Here is a 21,219-nt window from a genome sequence, read left to right as displayed (position 1 = left end):
AAGCCTAAGTTTAAACAAAGACATTAATTATTTTACCCATTACAAAGATAGCTTCCCCAATTATCACCTCTAATATCATTAGCTCACAGGCATTTACCTTCCCCTCCCCGCCCCCCGCATCCCCCTTCTGTTCTGCAATGTGATTTGTCCTTTTCATATTTGTTCATTTTTTTAATTGTATCCTTTGGTATATATGGTTGTGACTACTTTCTTCCACTATTTGATCTGAGGAAGTGGGTCTGGCCCACGAAAGCTCATCATCTAATAAACCATCTTGTTAGTCTTTAAAGTGCTACATTGTCCTGCATTTTGCTTCAACTCTCCTACTAACATCTTCTGACATCTTGTGGCAAGTCCCATAAGGGACACTAGTTAGTTTTACAATGATAATGTATATTTTTGCTTTGTTACTAACTTTGCAGAAAGAGCGACCCCCTCCGACTCCCTCAGGACTCCTGCCTTCTATATGGGATGAAAGTGAAATCTAGCAGATTACAGCTGGGGGCAGATACATCTGGATTCTGCATAGAAACATCAGAACATCAATACTAGATAAGGCCAGTGGTCCATCTAGCCTAGCATCTTGTCTTCCAAAAGTGGCCAATACCAGGTGCTTCCAAGGGAATGAACAAAACAGATAATCATCAAGTGATCCAACCTCTGCCACCAACACCCAGCTTCTGACAAACAGGATAGCAACATGCAAAACATGGTTTTGCATCGTAGCTCATCCTGGCAAATAGGTGTTGGACTTATCCTCTATGAATGTATCTAGTTCCTTTATAACCTGTTATAATTTTGACTTCCATAACATCCACTGACAAGTGCTACAGCTTGATTGTGAAGAAATATTAGTTTTAGATCTTTTGGTTTTAGATCTTCTGCCTATTAATTTCATTAGGAGGCCCTACTTGGATTATGTGAAGGACTAAATAACATTTCCTTATTCAATTTTTCTACACCATTCATGATATTATAGACCTCAGTCATAGCACCCGCCCCAGTAATCTTTTTCAAGATGAAAAGTCCCAGTCTAATTAATTTCTCCTCATATAAAAGCTATTTCACATCCCTAATCATTTCCAATTCTAATATATATTTTGGGGATGGAATGAGATCTGGGCATATCATACGGAATTATAAAGAGGCAAGAATTTTCTATCTTGCATAATGATTTCCCAACATTCTAATGTTATTAACTTTCCTGACCAGATGGACCAGATGCCATTCACATCTGGGCCATCTGGTCAGGAGAGTTGCCAACCCTGTGTTAAGCTTTTTTGACTGCTGCAACACATTAAGCAGATGTTTTCAGAAAACTGTCCACAATGAGTGTAAGCTCTCCATCTTGATGGATAATGGCTAATTCAGACCCCATCATTTTGTATGTTTAGTTGGGATTATATTTTGCCATGGGAATTATTTTGCATTTATCAATACTGAATTTCATCTGCCATTTTCTTAAGTCACCGAGTTTTATGAGGTCCCTTTGTAACTCTTTGCTGCCTGCTTTGGATTTACCAATCTTAAGTGGTTTTGTGTCATCTGTAAATTTTGCCACCTGTTTGCCCCCTTTTCCAGATCATGTGTGACACTGTTAAATAGCCCTGGCCCCAATACAGCCGTCTAGGGGACACCACTACTCTCAGCTTACCCGTCTGAAAATGGGCCCTTGGTTCCTACACATTGTTTGCTATCTTTTAACTGGAACACCTGCCTAGGCTTGCAGGTTTACCTAAGGCCCCTGCATGTAATGACAAGCCTTTTGTTAAGCACCCTGCCTCTGGGAGCCACACAACGAGAACCCTGCAAATCCGCGGAGATCCAAAGGTATCCAATCTCCTCAGCTCATTCCTGCCGATGCGGCTGTGGATTTCCTATCCAGAGCCCGGCAAACGTGCAAACATCTGCTGCATTGCCGCAGGGGCCGATGCACAACTCCAGCGGCTCGTGTTAGCGGATACAAAAGCAGAGCGCGCCCAGTGGCTGCAGGGGAGCGCTCCAGCTGGGGGTCAAGTGAGCAGACCCCCGCCCCGCGGCACGCGGCCACACAGCGCTCGAGCGAGCTGGAACGCGCGCGGCACTAGTCAGCGCCGGAGCCACACAGGGGCGGGGCTTCTGCAGAGACGGGGCGGGGCTTCTGCAGAGACGGGGCGGGGCACAGCGGAGAGGCGGAGCCCCGCGGCAGCAGCGCGCTGTTCCGGGGACCGGAGTCCACTGTCCCCCCGCCGGGCGCTGCTGAGAGCGGCGCGCGAGGCCCGCGGTGCCATGGCGACGCCCCCCGCGAGCCCCAGCGGCTATTTCCGGCGCACCAGCCCCTTCTGGGTGGGCGCCATCGCCGTCTCCCTCAGCTACTTCGCGGTGAGGAGCCGGGCACCCCGCGGGGCCGCGCCGGGGCGGGTCTGGGACCGGGCTGGGGGAGGCAAAGGGCATAAGGGGGGGTCCGGGAAGGAGGGAAGTCAGGCGGGGGGGGAGGCAAAGGGCATAAGGGGGGGTCCGAGAAGGAGGGAAGTCAGGCGGGGGGGGGAGGCAAAGGGCACGGGGGGGGTCCGGGAAGGAGGGAAGTCAGGCGGGGGGGGAGGCAAAGGGCACGGGGGGGGGGGTCCGGGAAGGAGGGAAGTCAGGCGGGGGGGGGAGGCAAAGGGCACGGGGGGGGGGGTCCGGGAAGGAGGGAAGTCAGGCGGGGGGGGAGGCAAAGGGCACGGGGGGGGGTCCGGGAAGGAGGGAAGTCAGGCGGGGGGGGAGGCAAAGGGCACGGGGGGGGGTCCGGGAAGGAGGGAAGTCAGGCGGGGGGGGAGGCAAAGGGCACGGGGGGGGGTCCGGGAAGGAGGGAAGTCAGGCGGGGGGGGGGAGGCAAAGGGCACGGGGGGGGGTCCGGGAAGGAGGGAAGTCAGGCGGGGGGGGGGAGGCAAAGGGCACGGGGGGGGGGGGGTCCGGGAAGGAGGGAAATCAGGCGGGGGGGGGGGAGGCAAAGGGCACGGGGGTGTCTGGGATGGAGGGTGCACGGGAAATCAGACTGGGAGGGGGAGATGTGTGGCAGAGCGGGGGCGGGCGCTGGGGGACAGGGCGGTGAAAGCTCAGCGGGTAGGTGGTTTCTTGCATCTATGAGGTGATGAAAGGGAAACAGCGAAGTAAAGGGCCGTGGTTTCAGGGGTAGCTATTTTCTCCCACCTGCCTGGTTTGTTGAGGTGAGTGAGCTGTAACATCCCCTTCTCTGGGAGATACCAGCAGAAAGACACTTTGCCATGGGATAGGTAAGTTGGTGAAAAGTGTCAGCGGGGTGGCCGTGTTAGTCAGGAGTCTGCAAAAGCAATGAGAAGTCTTGTGGCACCTTATAGACTCACAGATTGATTTTAAGCATGAGCTTTCCTGGGGCAAGATGCATCAGGCATCTGACGAAGTGGGTCTTGGCCCACAAAAGCTTATGCTCCAATAAATCTGTGAGTCTATAAGGTGCCGGGACTTCTTGTTGTAAGTTGGTAAAGATACTTGAATGGCAGATCAATAGCATCGCCTGCAGTAGAGCCACAAAAATCCCTACAAAAGATCACATTTTGACATTTTCCTCATACCAGCAGTGCACTTTTACTGTGCACTCAAAGCTCCTGTTGCTGTGACAGTTAAACATGCTTAAAGTACCTTTAACTGGCATAGTGTCAAACAGTGGTGACCTTGGTAGGCTTATGTACAGTCGCCTTCTGTCCAGTTCTAATAGTAGTAGAGCTGAGCCACTTTTATCAACAGTTGACATTAAAAACAAAATTGAAGTGCAGACAGCGGCAACAGGGACCAGATTTTGTAGAGAGAGGCTCACGCTAACTGAGGAATGAAAGAGACAAACTTGTGTGCAAAGGAGAAGCATGTTCATTAAAACTTTTTTTTAAATAAGGGCAAAGTAGAACTGAATTCTGAAGTGAATGGGAATCTTGGAGGGAGTTTGGAGATGAAATGCACCGCTTTAAATATAAGAGAAGGTGAACTATTGCATCAGTAAGGCAAATTTTGAACATGCAGAAGGGGAGATATGTTTCTAATACTTTTTTAAAAATTTCAACACAGTAGAAGCTGAAGCAGGAATGTCTATTGATAAAACCAGTTCCTAATGTGAGTAGAAAAACCCTCACCCCCAAAAAAGTACATGACTGATCAGTACATTGTGTGGAGGAAAAAATGACTCAGTTCCATTGAGACATGTTGCAAATACCATTGCATTTTGGGCTTTTGTTGGCAGATTCAGCAGAGAAACTAAGGATTACCTGGGCACAGTGACTAACCAGTCTCTTATCTTTAAAAATAGACAGTGGCTACCGCTACAGCTAACAACCAAGATTATTATGGAAAGAGGGAAAGTTCAGTTTGTGCATTTGACAGCCACTTATAGTCTGTTTCTGTGGTTCCTTGTTAGAGTACTTTTCCTTTTGTTCGTTTAGATCTTTTCCACACTGAAAATACTCTTGAACCACTTCTTGAAATTAGTAAATTTTAAGTTGACCGTATCTATTTAAAAACACATTTTTGTCCTAACTGTATAATTTTAGTCCTTGCCTGCTTCTTTTGGCTTCCTAGCCTCACTCTTCCCCAGTATTTCATCCTGATCATTTCCCCTTTTACTCTGGCCCCATGTCTCTTCTTTACGGTTTCTTGTCAAAACATTTCTGGGTTTGGAGGGGGAAAGTATTGCACATGTACAACTCAAGCATTTTGGAAGTCCTGATCTACTGGTTCCCATCCAAAGCTATTATTTAAGGATACTGCTGTTCTCCTTTCCCTCTCTTCTCCCACACTCTATTTTGAAATAAGCAGAGCATCCATACTACCAAGCCTGTTATTTTGAAATAATGGGCTGGTTATCATATACAGGCAGTCCCCAGGTTACGTACAAGATAGGGATGTAGGTTTGTTCTTAAGTTGAATTTGTATGTAAGTTGGAACTGGCGTCCAGATTCAGCCGCTGCTGAAACTGACCAGCGGCTGACTACAGGAAGCCCGAGGCAGAGCTGCTCTGCCCCGGGCTTCCTGGAATCAGCCGCTGATCAGTTTCAACAGCGGCTGAATCTGGACGCCTGGGACAGAGCAGCTGGGGCGCTGCCAGGTAGGTCCCAGGTGTCCAGATTCAGCCGCTGTTGAAACTGATCAGCGGCTGATTCCAGGAAGCCCGGGGCAGAGCAGCTCTGCCTCGCGCTTCCTGTAGTCAGCCGCTGGTCAGTTTCAGCAGCGGCTGACTTGGGGACGCCTGGGGCAGAGCAGCTGGGGTGCTGCTGGGTTGGTCCAGTAACGCCGCATCTCGGCGCTGTGGGACCAACCCGGCAGCCCCCCAGCTGCTCTACCCCAGGCGCTGGGGGACAGGGCGGTGAAAGCTCAGCGGGTAGGTGGTTTCTTGCATCTATGAGATGATGAAAGGGAAACAGCGAAGTAAAGGGCCGTGGTTTCAGGGGTAGCTATTTTCTCCCACCCGCCTGGTTTGTTCAGGTGAGTGAGCTGTAACATCCCCTTCTCTGGGAGATACCAGCAGAAAGACACTTTGCCATGGGATAGGTAAGTTGGTAAAAAGTGTCAGTGGGGTGGCCATGTTAGTCAGGAGTCTGCAAAAGCAATGAGAAGTCTTGTGGCCTGGTCTGCGCTCCCCTCCCTCCCCCCCCCCCCAGCAGACCAGGGAGACGCGGAGCAGCTTTTCTCGCCGCGGAGGACGTGGGCAGCAGGACCGCCACGGTGCATCTCAGCGGTCTGCTGGGTGGGGGCGCAGCTAGTGTGGGGTTCCCTCACCCCGTTCGAAAGTAGGGATCCGACATAAGTCGGATCCACATAACCCAGGGACTGCCTGTATACAGTAGCCCAGTGTCTGAGAGTCTGTAACGCCGAAATGCTGGCTGTTCCCTCAGGGGGGCGCTGTTGCCTGAAATGCTGGCTGTTCTCTGGGAGGCCGCTTGCTCCCCCACGGCGGCCCAGCTGAGCAGCGCAGAAGTCAGCCGAGCGCCACGGCAGGAGGGGAAGGGGGACGGGGTGGTGACGTGCATGGCTGTGTACATCACCGCCCCACCCCCCTTCGCCTCCTGCCATGGTGCTTGGCTGACTTCTGCGCTGCTCAGCCAGGCCACCCGTGGGGGAGCTTGGAGCCTGGTGCCCAAATGGAGGCCCGGAAGTTTTATGACGGGCTAATTGGCTAGTTTCAAAATACTTATTTTGGGAGTTACTATTTCCAAATAACTTATTTCAAAATAATTTCCTAGTGTAGAGTTTCCCTAAGTGTCTAATCAGCAGTTATATAACTTGGCAAGTTACACTTTGAATTTTTCATACCATAGAGTTTAAATTGCCTATCATGCATCATTCATAGTTCTTGTCTGCTAATGATTCAATTGATGCATTCACCACAGATCCCTTCCAGCTCCTTAGCCCAGTGTTTCTTAATCTTTTTAAGACTGAGGAACATCAAACAATTTTTTTTATGAGGAACTCCAAGGATTTTTTGTTGAGAGGAGAGAAAAAAAATTGGGGTGGGAGGGGAGAGTTATTGAGGGGGGAAAAAAGGTTGCCTGCCCCTTTAAGGGCAGCCATTTTGAACTCTGTTCTCCACGGCACACCAGTGTGCTGTGGAACACAGTTTAAGAAATACTGCCTTAGCCCCTATGCTTGATGTTACTACCACAAGTAATGCAATCAGAATCCTGTTTGCTTGGAACTCACAGCCTAAGAGCACTGCTTTTGTTGCAGTCATCTCAGAGGGCTAGTAGCCTGCCTGTTAAGGTTGGGGTAAGAAATGGGTGAAGCTGAGAAAGTAGCATGTGTAAGTGAAATCAGTATGTATAAGGGTCCGGTTTAATAGCAAGCAAATTTGAGGATGGATGTGAGGAACCAAATTTGAATGCTCAAGCTTATCCTTTTCTCCTTAAAGTAAGACTTATTGGAAGACTAAAGTGTGTGTTTCTCTTAGTGGGCAGTTTTTTTACCTTCAACAATACCCTATCACAATCTGGGACCACTTGGCCATCTTACTAAATATTTAGTGGACAACCACCCCAAACTGCTGTATAATGGGTAAGTTGGATTTGGAGAGCTAATATTTTTGCTTCTTTTACCTTGTCCTGTTTTTCCATCTTCGCCTCCTTCTGAAGATTCCATAATTAAATTCGATAGCTTGTTTCACCTTAGTGATAGTAGAGGTGATGGAAGACTAGGTGAATAAAACTTATCAAGGCGAGTTCCTGAGATCTGGAAGCTGAATGGGAATTTGCTTTCCTTAGGGTGACAAGAACATGTGTCAAATAATTCTTGGCAACAGTTAATGTCTAGGTTTTACAATCCCCTTTAACTTCTTAAATGCTTTTTCCTCTTCAGATAGGATGCTGCAACTTCTCAATCTCATTTTACAGGACATCTTTTAAAGCTGTTACAATTTATAGTGGTGACAGGACCAAGGTTTGTCTGGTTATGAAACACTTAAGGCTTTATGATATGTAAGCCTGTCTACATGTAGAGAGTTTTTTTCCAGTCAAGTTGGTTTTGAAGAGTGTGGATACATTTTTATTCCAGATTAAGTGTCCACACTTGGAGTTATTCAGAAATAAGTAGCTAGAAAGCTCTTCTCTTTCTGAAGAATTGTGTTTATATCCACCTTGGAGCACAGTCTCATGACTTGTATGCAGGACTCAGTCACATTATAAATTCCAATTATCAGAGGAACTTGCAACACTTATTCTGTAGATAAGAATTGTTCAGTGTACCTTGGTGTGTTGCTTCAGATGCAAGATTGGTATCCTCCAGGCTACCCATTAAAATCAGTAGTGGATAGAAACTACGAGTTCAGAAAAGCATGCATCTGAACATCAATATACAAGAGAAGGACACATTACAAGAGTATATCATTATAAACCCTAATGATCATAGAACTATTTTTAGAAGGGCTTTGTTAAAAAGCTTCAAATTGTTACATTTTTTTACCCATTTTAAACAAAAAGCTCTTTTCTTAAATGCCAATGTATTTGATCTCTTCATACCTTCTGCATACTAGAGAAGTTCATTAACTTTAGTTTATAAATACAAAACCAATAAAAAGCTGACGATATGATTTCTCTAGTACAGTGGTCCCCAACCTTTTGGGGTGCCAGGCGCCCGGGGGCGGGGCCACGGCTGCGCCACGCGCCCATGGACAGGATCGCCTGCATGCCCAGGGCTGGCACCACTCATGCGCTGCATGCCTGGGGAAGGGCCGGCCCTGATCACTCGGCGGGCGCACATAAATGCCCTGGCGGGCACCATGTTGCCCGCGGGCACCGCGCTGGGGACCACTGCTCTAGTAGGTGTACTGCACCTCTAATAAGTACAAGGCTAAATTCTTTACTGAGGCAGTCTTGTATTATCACTGAGAGCTGAGTCTGATAATGTACTGCAGGATCTGGCCCAATATTTGCTATTTCACAAACACATCATGGAAAGTTTTGGATTAATATCAAGTGCTTTAGGTGATTCATTGTACCTGAGCTTCATAACTAGTCTTTAGGCAACTATACTTTGACTTTATTTCAGATATGCCCTTAGAATACAAATTTCTCAGTTGTCTTTTAGAAAAAGCAGAAATCTAACTTGTCTGTTTTGAAAATCTATCTTTTGCATTTTATAGTCACAGTATAGCCCTAATTTTCAACATTAAATCTAAAGTGTATGCTTACCTTACCAGGTTTTGGCTCGCATGGGGAGTTCATATAGCTGAAGCATTGTATAGTATCAAGTTATGCAAGTAAGTTGTGTGGGCGGGTGGGTTTTTTTTAAATTCCCCTCTTGGTTTTTAAGGCAAACATTAAAAAAAAAAAAAAAGCCTTAAAAGGTAAATGTGGGTTTAGGAACCTAACTTCAGGCGCTGTTATCGAAGGAATTTGGGAGTTCATTTTCCTGTGTGGTACTCTGATTGTTAGCCATTTAAAAAAACCCGAATTCTTCCAAGTGTATTAGATTTAGACTTATACAGATGAGATAAACTGTGGGTTTTAAGCATTTTGAAAATCAAATTAAGTTTTTAGTTATGGGAAATTGAAAAGTATCAATTTTTTAATTACAGCTTTATGATTAAAAAAGTTAAAGCCTTAACACTAGTTGTCAAAATATACAAAGTAAATAAATATCCTTAAATTAAACTAAGTTCTCAAGCAACAATTCTTTCTCTTCCCATCTGCAAATTTCAGTTACTTAAATGGTTTTTCATTGGGCTTTCCAAATTCAACTATTATTACTGAGTGCCCTATCAAAGGGTCATAACAATAGGTGGAATAAAAACTAATGCTGATACTTTGTAGGGGACAAGGGAGCTCTTAATACCTGCCCTCTCCTCCCTGCCTGCCTTTTCCTTCATTTATAGTTTTTCTTCTGAGAGAAGAAATCCGGATGAAAATAGAGCCAAAGGAGGCCTATATCTCAGGCAGTCTTTCTGCCTTCTGCTTTAAGAGCTTATTCTTTCAAAGTCTATTACGCCGCCCCCCCATTTGTGGGGCCAACCTTCTGCCCCTCCTCTAGGGACTTACTGCTTTGCTGCCAGTCAGCAGTCAGGTCAGCTTAAAATGAGATGGTCACAAGCTGTCAGCAAACTCTGAAGTGGAATAGCTACTTCCTGTTCATTGCCATTTCCTTTTTTAAACTCCTTCTCCTCCAGGAAGAACAAATCTTTCAGGTTTGTCTCATTAGTGCTAAACAGGTCTAGTAGCTTATTAGTCTCCTCTACACCAAAGTGAGGACACATCCCTTTACAAACATTCAAATTTTGAAAGCATATTAGAGACTTTTCTTTAAGTAGTCCTTGAAGATAAACAAGACTATTGGCCTAGTATATGGGAGAAAAAAAACCCGTAAATTGGATATCTAGAGTTTAGTACTTTTTTTTTTTTTTGACAGTCCCATGACTGTCAAACCCATGTGTCATAAACCCACAGGGAAATGTGATCTAGATTAAATGAAATTACTTTAAGATAGGTGCACAGTTATTGAAAAGATTATTTATCAATGGTTGGCTGTTAAACTGGAGGGTGTACTTAGTGAGATCCTGCAAGGACTTGTCCTTGATGAGAGACTATTAGTAATGACTTTGATAATGGAGTGAAGAGTATGCTTAGAAAATTTGCTGATAACATCTGGGAGGGGTTAGTCACACTGGAGGACAAGATCTAAGGACCTTGACAATTGGGGAATTTGTTCTGAATTCAACAACAAGAATTTTAATAAAAGTCAACCATACTCAAGATGGGGAAGAGGTAAGAGAATCCAGTGTAGAGCTATACATTTCAGTATGGCTGTGTTGCTGAAAAAAGTTTCCAGAATGAATAAGACTGATATGCAGTTGCTGAATGGTGGTTATTTTAGGACATGTTAACAGAAGTGTTTTCTGTAAAACAAGGGTAGTAATTGTCTCCTCAGCATAGTGGAGTACTGTAGCCAATTCTGAGTGCCACATTTTAGGAGAGATTTGAACAAATTGGAGAGAGTCCAGAGGACAGCAAGAAAGCGGATTAAGGATTTAGAAACTGAGGCCTGATTAAGACTGACCATGTTTAATCTAGAGGAAAGAAGACTGAGCAGGGAGACCTGATAGTCAATCGTATCAAAAGAACTAGACCTAGTTCTTGTTGACTGAAGGTAGAACAAGCAATAATGTGCTTAATCGGTTAGATATTGGGAAATACTGTTTAACCATAAGGAGAGTTAAGATTAAAAAATAGGCCTCTAAAAGAGGTTGTGGAACCCCCCATCACTGGAGATTTTAAAGAACAGGTTGGCCAAACATCTGTCAGAGATTCTCAATGTTTACTTGGTCCTTCCTCAGCATGGAGGCCTGGACTTGATGACCTGTTAAGGTCTGTTCCATCCAGCCTAACATTTTTGTGATTCTATAGAATATCTTCTCTGCATCTTTGTAATCACAGCTTGAAAATCTGGCCAGCATGCTTGCTGGAGTGTGGAGCTGAATGGGACTGGGCTGCCATCTAGTGGGGTTTATGCAGTAGAAAATGAATGTAAAGGCATTCTGAAGTATAAGGAATTCTATGTGCATCTGTAACAGTGGCCAGAAGTTTAGCCCAACTTAAACAACCATGTATGTGACTAAAAGATTGAAGGTTCTACAATCAGAGTTATCTTTCCTATATCCACTCTAAACCCCATGTTGATTAGCAATACTTTTAAAACTTAAGTTTTAAAAAGTTAGTTGGAAGTATTATTATGTAGCTCTTAACATTGCAGTCTTGCTTACATGCTGCTTCATGAATATTGGAAAAGGGAAGGCTGTCTCCTGCAGTGTTCTGAAAACTTACACATGCTCCTCTTCCACTTGCCACAGGCTCAGTCTGGCTCCTTATTCAGACAAAGCTTCAAAGTAAATAATACTTTTGTTTTGTCTATGTAATGATTGCTTAATATGGCCCTCTGATTATTTGTATTTGCAAAAATTTGACTCTCAGGTGACTTAATTAAAAGGATAGTATGAAGTGATGCCTCTTTGCAATTATATAACTTCCCAGTTTTAAAAAGGTAGAAAGGGCAGATTTCTCTCACAGTTAAAATTAGTACCTAACATTGTGAACAAATGTACAGGAACATAAGCCTGATACCAAAAATAGTACGTGTGACAGCCCTTTCTAGGTTTTGTGCCCTAAAGGAAGCACTTAAATTTATAAAGCATTATTAGAATGTGAAGTGCTATGAAGAAGAAATATAGACTACATACTTAACACCTTGTTTCTGATAAACCTCTGCTTAGCCAGCAGCTGGTAGTATCATCCCAATGGTAAAACATGCTTTCTAATATTACTTGTAGACATTATTAAGGAGACAAGCTTAAATCTCATTGAGGATAGAAAGTATTCATTTTCCTAGATAATATGTATACACTTTTTGCATAAACAAGTTGTATTTCAACAGTCAATGAATGCAGGGAAAAAAAAGTCAGGAAGCACTGTCTGGACTACAAGGCTACGTCTACACTGGCCCCTTTTCCGGAAGGGGCATGTAAATTTCACCAGTCGTCGCAGGGAAATCCGCGGGGAATTTAAATATCCCCCGCGGCATTTAAATAAAAATGTCCGCCGCTTTTTTCCGGCTTTTAAAAAAGCCGGAAAAGAGCGTCTACACTGGCCCCGATCCTCCGGAAAAAGTGCCCTTTTCCGGAGGCTCTTATTCTTACTTTGAATAAGAGCCTCCGGAAAAGGGCACTTTTTCCGGAGGATCGGGGCCAGTGTAGACGCTCTTTTCCGGCTTTTTTAAAAGCCGGAAAAAAGCGGCGGACATTTTTATTTAAATGCCGCGGGGGATATTTAAATTCCCCGCGGATTTCCCTGCGACGACTGATGAAATTTACATGCCCCTTCCGGAAAAGGGGCCAGTATAGACGTAGCCCAAAGGTGTAGAGCTAGTGTGTTAAGTTTTAAAACAGACTTTCTTTATACTAGGTACTAAGTGCTATTTAAAAACATGCTCACAAATATTAACTAACACATTTGTTATCTGCTCATCAAAACAGGGCACAACAGTGTAACAAGGATTGGGATATTTTAGCTGAAATTGGTAGAGGGGGCACCAAGTAAGTTGAGGAAACATATATAGTTAAAGTTTCTTGTAATACACATGTTAAAATCAGACATTAAGAGTAACCCATCTTATACCTCCAGTCATGAGCTTTCTCTTAATTCCTGGCAAGTTTGGAATTTTTGTGGTATTATGTATTTGTTTCCCCACTATTAGGAAAGACATCACTTTTTTTAAACATCACTTTTTTAAGGATTGTTTTTTAATTTAAATGTATTCCCAGACTTAGTCTACAGTGACTTAAGTCCTACAGTGACTTATAGCATATGCTTGCTCTCGATAGTATTAGCCATGCGTTCTTGGAAAGGGCTGCAGCATGATAAGAAGCCATTCTTCTCATGACTTCATCCTTGCAGGTTATGATTTCCAAAGCAGTATCACCTAACTGGAGAAGGAAAGGGTTGGAGGCTCATTTTATTTCCAACATTAATTAGCAAGTGTGCTGTCATTAGTAGTAAGTGTTGGCTAGTGGAGAATAGGCTCTCAAAATGCAACTGGAGCAGTAAAACATGCTCCAGACCACACTTTGGAATTTGATCCTGTACCTTCAGATTTCTTATGGCAAAACACTGCACCAGACGTCTCTCTTCCTCTTTATTTTGCTGCCTTGTCCTAGTGCAACAGTCGGCCAGCCCTGCTTTTGTTGAGGCACAGATCTCGTTAGTGTTAGATGTGCTTCACTTTTATTGGACTGTGATAGTAAAATAAAAATCTAACTTTGTTTTATTGCAGGATCAAAGGCATCACTGACCCATCTGTTCAATGTCGATGGTTCATCCAAACCTTCTTCTTTGGTGTAGCTTCTCTCTCCCACCTGCTAGCTTACAAGCCTCCACCTAAGAAGCAGAGATAAAGGATTAGGAAAGAAGCAAATGAAGCGAACATATTTCAGCCTTGTTCTCAGAAGGTGGATCCACTCTGTTTAGTTGCTGTGAATGATCCTAGCATGCATTTCCTGTTGCGTGACAGTTCACTCAAAATTGTAGCCATAAATCATGAAGTTTGCAGAAGTCATGAAAGTTGTAACTTCCAGTGACTGCCATGACTTCATTCCGGGTGGAGCAGCATTGGAGCTATCAACCAGGACCCTGCTCAGGGTGCCCAGGGGGGTGGGAGGAATGCTACAACTGTAGCTGTTAGCCACAGTGGATGGTTGGGGAAAGCCCGTAGCAGAGGGGAACCCCAGAGCTCTGTGCCACATATGGTGGGGACTTCTGGAGCTTCAAGCTAAGGAGCTTCAAGCTAAGGACCCCACAGCAGCAAGGTAACCCCAGAGCTCCAGCAGTGATGCATGCTGGACTCTTCTCCCTACCATTTTCTTAAAGCTGTTTTTAGTAACTCAGAGTCAGGTCATAGGCTTCCATGAATTTTTATTTATTGCCATAACCCTTCTGTAACTCATACTAAAAAGATCAGTGACAAAGCCTTAGCCTTACCTGTATTGTATACAGTATTCAGTTTGCTTCTTACTGAAAAGCTCAGTTCCTCTCCAGCCCCACCTAAAGGAAACCCCACCGTGCCTAGGCAGAACAGTTGTATTTTGGTAGATGTTTTCCTACCACATCAGCAGAGGCACTTTACTTACATAATAAAGAGAAATCTCTGTCTGTCATAGGTTAGAACTGTTTTCCTGGGCTTTCAATAAAAATTTTTTGCCAACATTTTTGGTTAAATATTACACCTGTTTTTCTCTAGTTCAGTCTTCCCATATCAGGGAGAAAGGTTCCTAAGGTTGTTGGAACACTAACAAGTGGCTACATTATATAGGATGATGCACAATTATTTGAGCCAGAATACGTAGTGAAACAATTCATTCCGCTAAAGATAACAGAGAACTTGTTGATGATCTCTTGCCTTAAATCTCACACAGTGGGAACTTTTCTCTGTGGATGGTGAATTTAGATTATGGAAGTCAGTGACCATATATAACTTGAAGGAGAGCAGATGATCAGTGCAGCTATTTTCTGAAAGACTGATAACAGTACACTTAGAAGTTATAGAAGGATAATTAAAGGGTTCCTAGATTTAACTTTTTTTTATTTCAAGACAAATATGTTCTATCTATTGTTACTGTAAGAAAGGGTCAATTAACATATTAACTAGATATTAATGCACTGGTCCAAGAGACTCTATTATGCAGTTCCACAAATATATGAAGTAAAATTCTGTTCCATCATCCTTCGATGCCACCAACAGCCAATTTGTCTGTTGTTTAAGACAGCTTTAACTCTACTGAACACTATTGTATCTCTCTATTATGGAATTTTTCCATAGGATGAAGAGATTGAAGTATGTTCTATCATGTTTTAACATTACACCAAGGGACCAAGACCACTTGAAATATCATAGAATAATAGGACTGGAAGGGACCTCAAGAGGTCATCGAGTCCAGCCCCCCGCCCTCAAGGCAGGACCAAGCTCCATCTACACCATCCCTTACTACTGTATTTAAAGTATTTTGGGGAGAAGATTATTACCAAGTATTGCCACTGATTCATATCCCCTTTGATGCTAGTCTCCTCTTGGGGTGCAGGGGAGACTCCCTGGTGACTCTTACATAACAGGAAAGAGCAGCTGCCAGACCTGTTACTGCACTTGCAGAGTCACTCTTGAGTAATCTTAAAAATATTTTAGGTGGTGCCCACATATGTCTATGAATCAAGACCGGAGGATCTCAGTGTTGGCACTGCCCTTTTAAAGCAGTTACTATTGAGGTGCAGAGGCTTCATTCAAGCCCTAGAGCATAGGGAGTGTACACTCAAAGCAGAAATTGTCAAAGTTGAGTATAAGGCACACTTGAAGAGTTAACAGCACAGAACTGTTAAACTGCTTCTTAAGAATAAGAGCACCGGGGGAGGGTTGGGTATAGTGCCATATCTGGTACTAGAGAACAGGGTGAGAGAGAACAAGTTTGGCTTCATTTCTGTAATCCCCTCTTTCCCTCCCCCTTTGATATTCTCATCCTGGAATACTAAAAATAAAGGTTTGGGAGAAAAAAAAGCTATCTTGAGACTTATTTGGAGAACCGGCAGAGTAAGTTACCAGAGTAACAAAAATAACAAATACCTCTATACTCACTGGCTACGTCTACATTTCAGGCTTTTTGCTCAAGAACAGCCGTTCTTGCACAAAAACTTGCAAAGCATCTATACTGCATGTGTGTTCTTGTGCAAGTAAATTTACAGTAAAGCATCGGAACAGAGGGCTTCTTGCGCAAGAAGGCAGTGTGGGCAGACAACAGGGGTTTCTTGCACAAGAAACCCCTATGGCTAAAATGGCCATCTGAGCACATCTCTTGCATAAAAGCACATAGCAGTGTGGATGCACTCTTGCGCAAGAACTCTTGCACAAAACAGTTCTAGTGCAAGAAGCCTGCAGTGTAGACTTAGCCACTGTGAACTACAGCTGTTTGAAATGCCCATTTAACAAATACTGTGTCTTTTACATATAGATCTCTATATACACATACAATTTCTGCACACTTTACGACAAGTAAATCCCATAAGATGCCCAAGAACAAGTGAATAGACTGGAGGACTTAGATTACAGCTTCTGTGAAGCTCAGTTAATTATGGCAGAGTAGGAAATAGAATGCAGGAATCTTAACTCCCTGTTCCAGCCCCAAGATCTGCAACTGCTCCATTTCTAACATACATGGTATCTGGCATACCATGTAAATATCTTCAGTCTCATGAGTTCCAAGAAAGATTCTTGAGTTTAAACAATCCTATGGGTCTGTTAAATACTTACGTGACAATTTAACAAGTTTTATTAGCCATCAAAGAATGACAGGCAGGGAGTTGTGTGCTAGGCCTGCATGAACAGTGTTGCTTTCAGGAGGATGTTAGAGGGATAATAAATCCTTCCTTGTCCAGTTAAAATCCAGCTGCACTGTGGCTCCCTGGCAACATGCAGGGAGGTTCAACACTGCATAATTGAAGTATCCCATAAGCTATCAATAAGGCCACAGATACATAGTTGGGTAGTCTCAACAAGATGGCTTCATTACAAATCTACCCAGCTACCAGCTTAAAGCATTCACAGGGCTGGCACAGAGGTGTGCTGGTAAGATTGTCACATTAAGGCAGCAAAGTTGTAAACTACAGTGGGAGTTGATAAATCTCACATACCCCCTCCCCAAAGAAGTCTGAAAAGTAAAGAAAGGGGACAGTGAGCACTCTTCATGGCATCATTTACTACCAAGAAAAAAGTGTCAAAATACAAGGAGCAAAAAATGGACTAGAAAGAAAAATGAGAAACCAGGTCCAGGCTAGAGACAAGAGGATGGGCTCTTCTCTGAGGAAGACAAAGGTCGTGAAGGGTCTTCAATACTTAAGGTCAATATTTTGGCACCAGAGACCAATGGATCATCAGCAGACCATCTTAATTGTAAAACACGTGTGCACAATGGGACCCTTCAGCAATGAGACAAGCCTTCAGTTTATTGAAATAATCCTTTTGTTTCTTCAAGTTCAACATATTATTTATACTTTATCCTGCAGTTGAAAGGTACCATCACTTGCTCATTGTTCTGTTTATACTCCACGACACACATCCCATTCTTAGTTTACTCCTGCACTTGGGGCAAAGCAAGCTCTATATTCTATAAGAGCTGGTGAACTTCACAGCCGCTGATACAAGTTAGTTAGGCTAATGACAGCTGTAACTTAGGCTACGTTTACAAATCAGCGTTATTTCAAAATAACTGATGTTATTCTGAAATAACATAGTCCGCATCTACACAGCAAGCAGTTGTTTTGACATAATGTTGAAATAATGTCAAGCCGGAGGACTTCTGACTCTGACTCCTGTAACCCTCATTTTATGAGGAGTAAGGGAGGTTGGAGGAAGAGTGCTCTAACTTGGAATTCCTGCTGTGTAGATAGCACCAAAATACACTATTTCGACTTAAGCTACATAATTGTACCGCGAAAAATATATTCAGGTGATAACTAACTAAACCATCTTTGGTAATGGGCATTTTAAAAATCTAAAACAATCTTAGAGGACACTAGCCAATTAATTTTCATTATTTTAAAAATATCTTCACCCCTTTCCATTGCATATGCATAGCACTTTGGGCTGGTGTCATTGATCTTGTTTTAATGGGAAAGGGAGCCTGAAAATATCTGTTGTTTTAAAAAATTACAAATAGTTTACATGACTAATGAACTTTTCAGCTAAACAAGGGGGTGGTGTTGAAGATACGAGATGGATGTTTAGATCAATAGCGTCCTGCAAGTTTTCCACCAAAGTAAATACACTCAGTATTAAATTTATTCAGAAGATATTTTCAAAAAATACAAGTGATAGCAGAGCTGATTCCAAAGCTTGTTAAATGAATGTTTAAAATCCCATTGATTTAACAGGCTTTAGATCAAGCCTAGTTTCCATTTTTTTCCCAGGCTAATTAAGCCCCATTATTTTGTGTGTGTGTGGAGGGGGGGGGGGGGCGGGAAAAAAGTAACAATCATATGAATGATGATCTCTAAAAGAAAAATACTCCAAGGGGCATTGTGGCACAATTAATAATAAAAACAGTTTGTCTTATACAAGGGAATTCCATCAGTCCAAAATGGCATGGGTATTTATTGCACAACTGCAATCAGATAAAACAAAGTAATATTTTTAGGTGCAGTTTCTATCACTTCTCAGCCTTTTCACTAAGATGAACTGTATAAATGCAGTTTTACTAATATGAGAGGAAAACTGAATACTGCTGATGCTTTCTTAATATTTATATCTTAAAGTTTAAAACATATGGGCTGCGTCTAGATTGGCATGATTTTCCGTTAAAAGCATTTCCAGAACAGAGCATCTAGATTGGCACGGATGCTTTTCCGCAAAAGCACTTTTTGCAGAAAAGCATCCATGCCAATGTAGACATGCTTTTCCGCAAAAAAGCCCCGATCGCCATTTTCGCGATCGGGGCTTTTTTGCGGAAAACAAATCTGAGCTGTCTACACTAGCCCTTTTGCACAAAAGCTTTGTGCAAAAGGCACTTTTGCCTGAACGGGAACAGAATAGTATTTCCGCAAGAAGCACTGATTTCTTACAGTAGGAAGTCAGTGCTTTTGTGGAAATTCAAGCGGCCAGTGTAGACAGCTGGCAAGTTTTTCTGGAAAAGTGGCTGATTTTCCGGAAAAACTGGCCAGTCTAGACACAGACATGAAGGATACATCATTTGGGAAACAAAGCTGTAGGGATAATTGAAATTCAGATGAATGGAATCCACCTGTATAGCACTTTTTCCCCCTCCATAAAAATTTCAAATCCCTTTCCAAAAGAGGATATCATTCCCATTTAACAGGTCAGGAAACTGGCTTGGAATGGTGACAAGCTTTGCTTAAGGTCACATGCAGGCCCTTAAGCAGGAATTTCTGTGGAGGAGGGTGTGTTTTTTTGTAAATGTGGACCATAAAGGTGTGACTGCTCCTCTATGGTCCCCTAAGTAAGCAGGGAAATCAGCCCCAGCCTTCCCCCGGTGGGGGATGGACGCTTGGGCAGAGCAATGCTCCTGCTTCCCCTGCTGAATGTTCCTGTGAGCCAGGTTGAGGAGGGCACTGGAAAGAAATACAGCTTGATTTTCAAACCCTTTTGATACTCAAGTATACTGACAAATTCTCCTTGCCTTCTGCTCTGTTAGAATTCTGCCTGGGGCAAAATGCAAAGAGCTGTGTTAATGAAACAGAAGCAACATATAACTCCTAGGGACAGATGCCAAGCGACTCAGATGACTTTGCCTCAGGAGTGGCCTGTTCTGTGTAAGCAGGTCAGACTAAGAAGAGCTTGTTTGGCTTGTACCAGAGATGAGCAGAAATTAAGCCATGCAAGTAATTCTCTCTCACAAGGAGCTCTGCATGTTGGATTTGTACAGTAATCCAGTTTGTTTAGAGAGAAAACAGCAGGAACACAAACCATCCCACACTTAAAGCTACTTGTTAGAGAAAGTTACTGTTGAGTATTTACAGTTGCCATACATCCCTACAAGGTACATCTCTGAGCAAACTCCAGAGTCGGGTCAATGTGCTCCGTAAACAGCAGCTTACATGGCTAGATTGTAATGCCTGATTTAACTGAATGAGTTTGGTTGTCATGCTGGGTTGAGTAATAGGATGCTATAATCAGAATCCTGGGAAAGGGGAAAGCTCAGAAGACTTGCTCTGGACCTTTCTTATAAGGTCAGTTAAACATAGATGCAATAATAAGCATGCCATCTGCTTCTAGACTTTCTGATGCCTAATGTATATAGTTGAATTTTGAAGACATTCCTGAATTGCTTCTTCATAGAAACACTCCATTATACTATGTCTATTTTAGGGCCTGATCTAAATCCCATGGAAGACAGCATGAACCTTTATATTGACTTCATGACGCTTGGGATCACACTCCGAGGGTTCATTTCTGCAGTTGAGGACATTTTATTTGTCTTGCAGTTGATGAATGATTTCCTGATTGAGTAGTGACAATGTCTGCCTTGATGTCCCAGATCACATCTCCAGTCCAACCATTCCTTAAGACCCAGGTCACAATGGATTTACTAAGAAAGAGGCTGAAGCCACAGGCAGCTGTTTAATATATTGGGGGGACAAGTCAGTGAATATGTATGGTGGAGAAAGTTCCATAAATATTCCTTAACTACATTTTAATATCTCACACCATGACATTTATCTTAGACCCTCGCAACAACACTTTTCCAGTCAGAATGAGACAAGTTCACATTTGACTACAACTGCAAGTGTGATGCTCCAGCTGATCTTGGTTTTGATCTCTTGCTCTTTTTTTCCCTTTTTGCCTTCTTTGCTTATCTTAAAGTTTTGAATGGTCTTTCAGGCTCATGGCTAAGATTCAGCCCTATAATATGTGAGCAATGCTTTCCATCCTCTAAATTGCAGTATGTTTATTCCGCTCCTGTTTACATGTAGGATTATTAGCTTTAGTTACAGTTATTTGCCACTTAGTGGTACTGTAATATCAACAGGATTTGGGGCAAAGTTTTATTTTTTTTAAAAGAGGCTGTTGATCTAATGATCTCACTTTCTTAGATCTCAGAAATAAAAACTGTAATCAACTGTACATAAAAGCGTCAATATTTTGCACAGACGGTTTTAGGCTGGTCCTTCACTAGCTCTCATTTCCAAGTCTGTTCTCCCTTTGGGTAAAATGTGGATCTCACCAAAGCAAGGAGCAATAAGCACATCTGCTTTAGTACGACCAAGATTTGGCTTGCGGGGCCAGATCTTCAGCTGGCGTAAAGCAGCAGAGTGGCTCAGAAACCAGTAGAGCCACAGCAGATGTGTATCTGGCCTATTTGCATTTAGCTTGTTGGCATCATGCCGATCAGAATTGCAAGAGTGAAAAGTCTGTAATGGTCAACTCCCACCAGGGTTTGCTCAACTGATACAAAGGTGTTTCAGCATTTGTAGATCATCTTCCAAACAAGACTGAGTGCCTCTTGCAATGTTCCCTCTAATTTTTTCTCATCCATGTGTGGAATAAATTGTGTCAGGTGCACCAAGGCATGTATAGATGTGTACCACCAATAGAATCACATTCTGTTGGCTATGGGAGGTTGTGGATGCTCCCCTAATCAGCTGGGCGGCATTGGAATCTCTCATTGCTGCCTGCTCAAGAGCTCAGCTTACAGGGAACATTTGC

At 43.2% G+C, this 21,219-nt stretch overlaps 1 protein-coding gene across 3 annotated transcripts; it reads left to right on the top strand.

Moving 5' to 3' along the window:
- The first annotated feature begins 2,147 nt into the window (after positions 1–2,147).
- Positions 2,148–14,222, top strand: TMEM254 (transmembrane protein 254). 3 transcript variants are annotated; one of them, XM_075934767.1, is made up of 4 exons: positions 2,154–2,361; positions 6,932–7,035; positions 8,675–8,734; positions 13,294–14,222. In XM_075934767.1, exons 1-4 carry the CDS (start codon positions 2,269–2,271, stop codon positions 13,412–13,414), a joined length of 378 nt encoding a protein of 125 aa, XP_075790882.1. In that variant the 5' UTR covers positions 2,154–2,268; the 3' UTR covers positions 13,415–14,222. The 3 variants fall into 3 exon arrangements, with proteins under 3 accessions (XP_075790883.1, XP_075790884.1, XP_075790882.1); XM_075934768.1 differs by lacking the exon at positions 8,675–8,734 and having other exon boundaries at positions 2,148–2,361; XM_075934769.1 differs by lacking the exon at positions 13,294–14,222 and having other exon boundaries at positions 2,148–2,361; positions 8,675–8,738.
- The last annotated feature ends 6,997 nt before the right edge of the window (positions 14,223–21,219 follow it).

This window comes from Pelodiscus sinensis, chromosome 8 (genome assembly GCF_049634645.1).
Source record: "Pelodiscus sinensis isolate JC-2024 chromosome 8, ASM4963464v1, whole genome shotgun sequence".
Classification (NCBI taxonomy): domain Eukaryota; kingdom Metazoa; phylum Chordata; order Testudines; family Trionychidae; genus Pelodiscus; species Pelodiscus sinensis.
The sequence above is the reverse complement of the archived record's forward strand: the minus strand, read 5'-3'. Positions and strand labels throughout refer to the sequence as shown.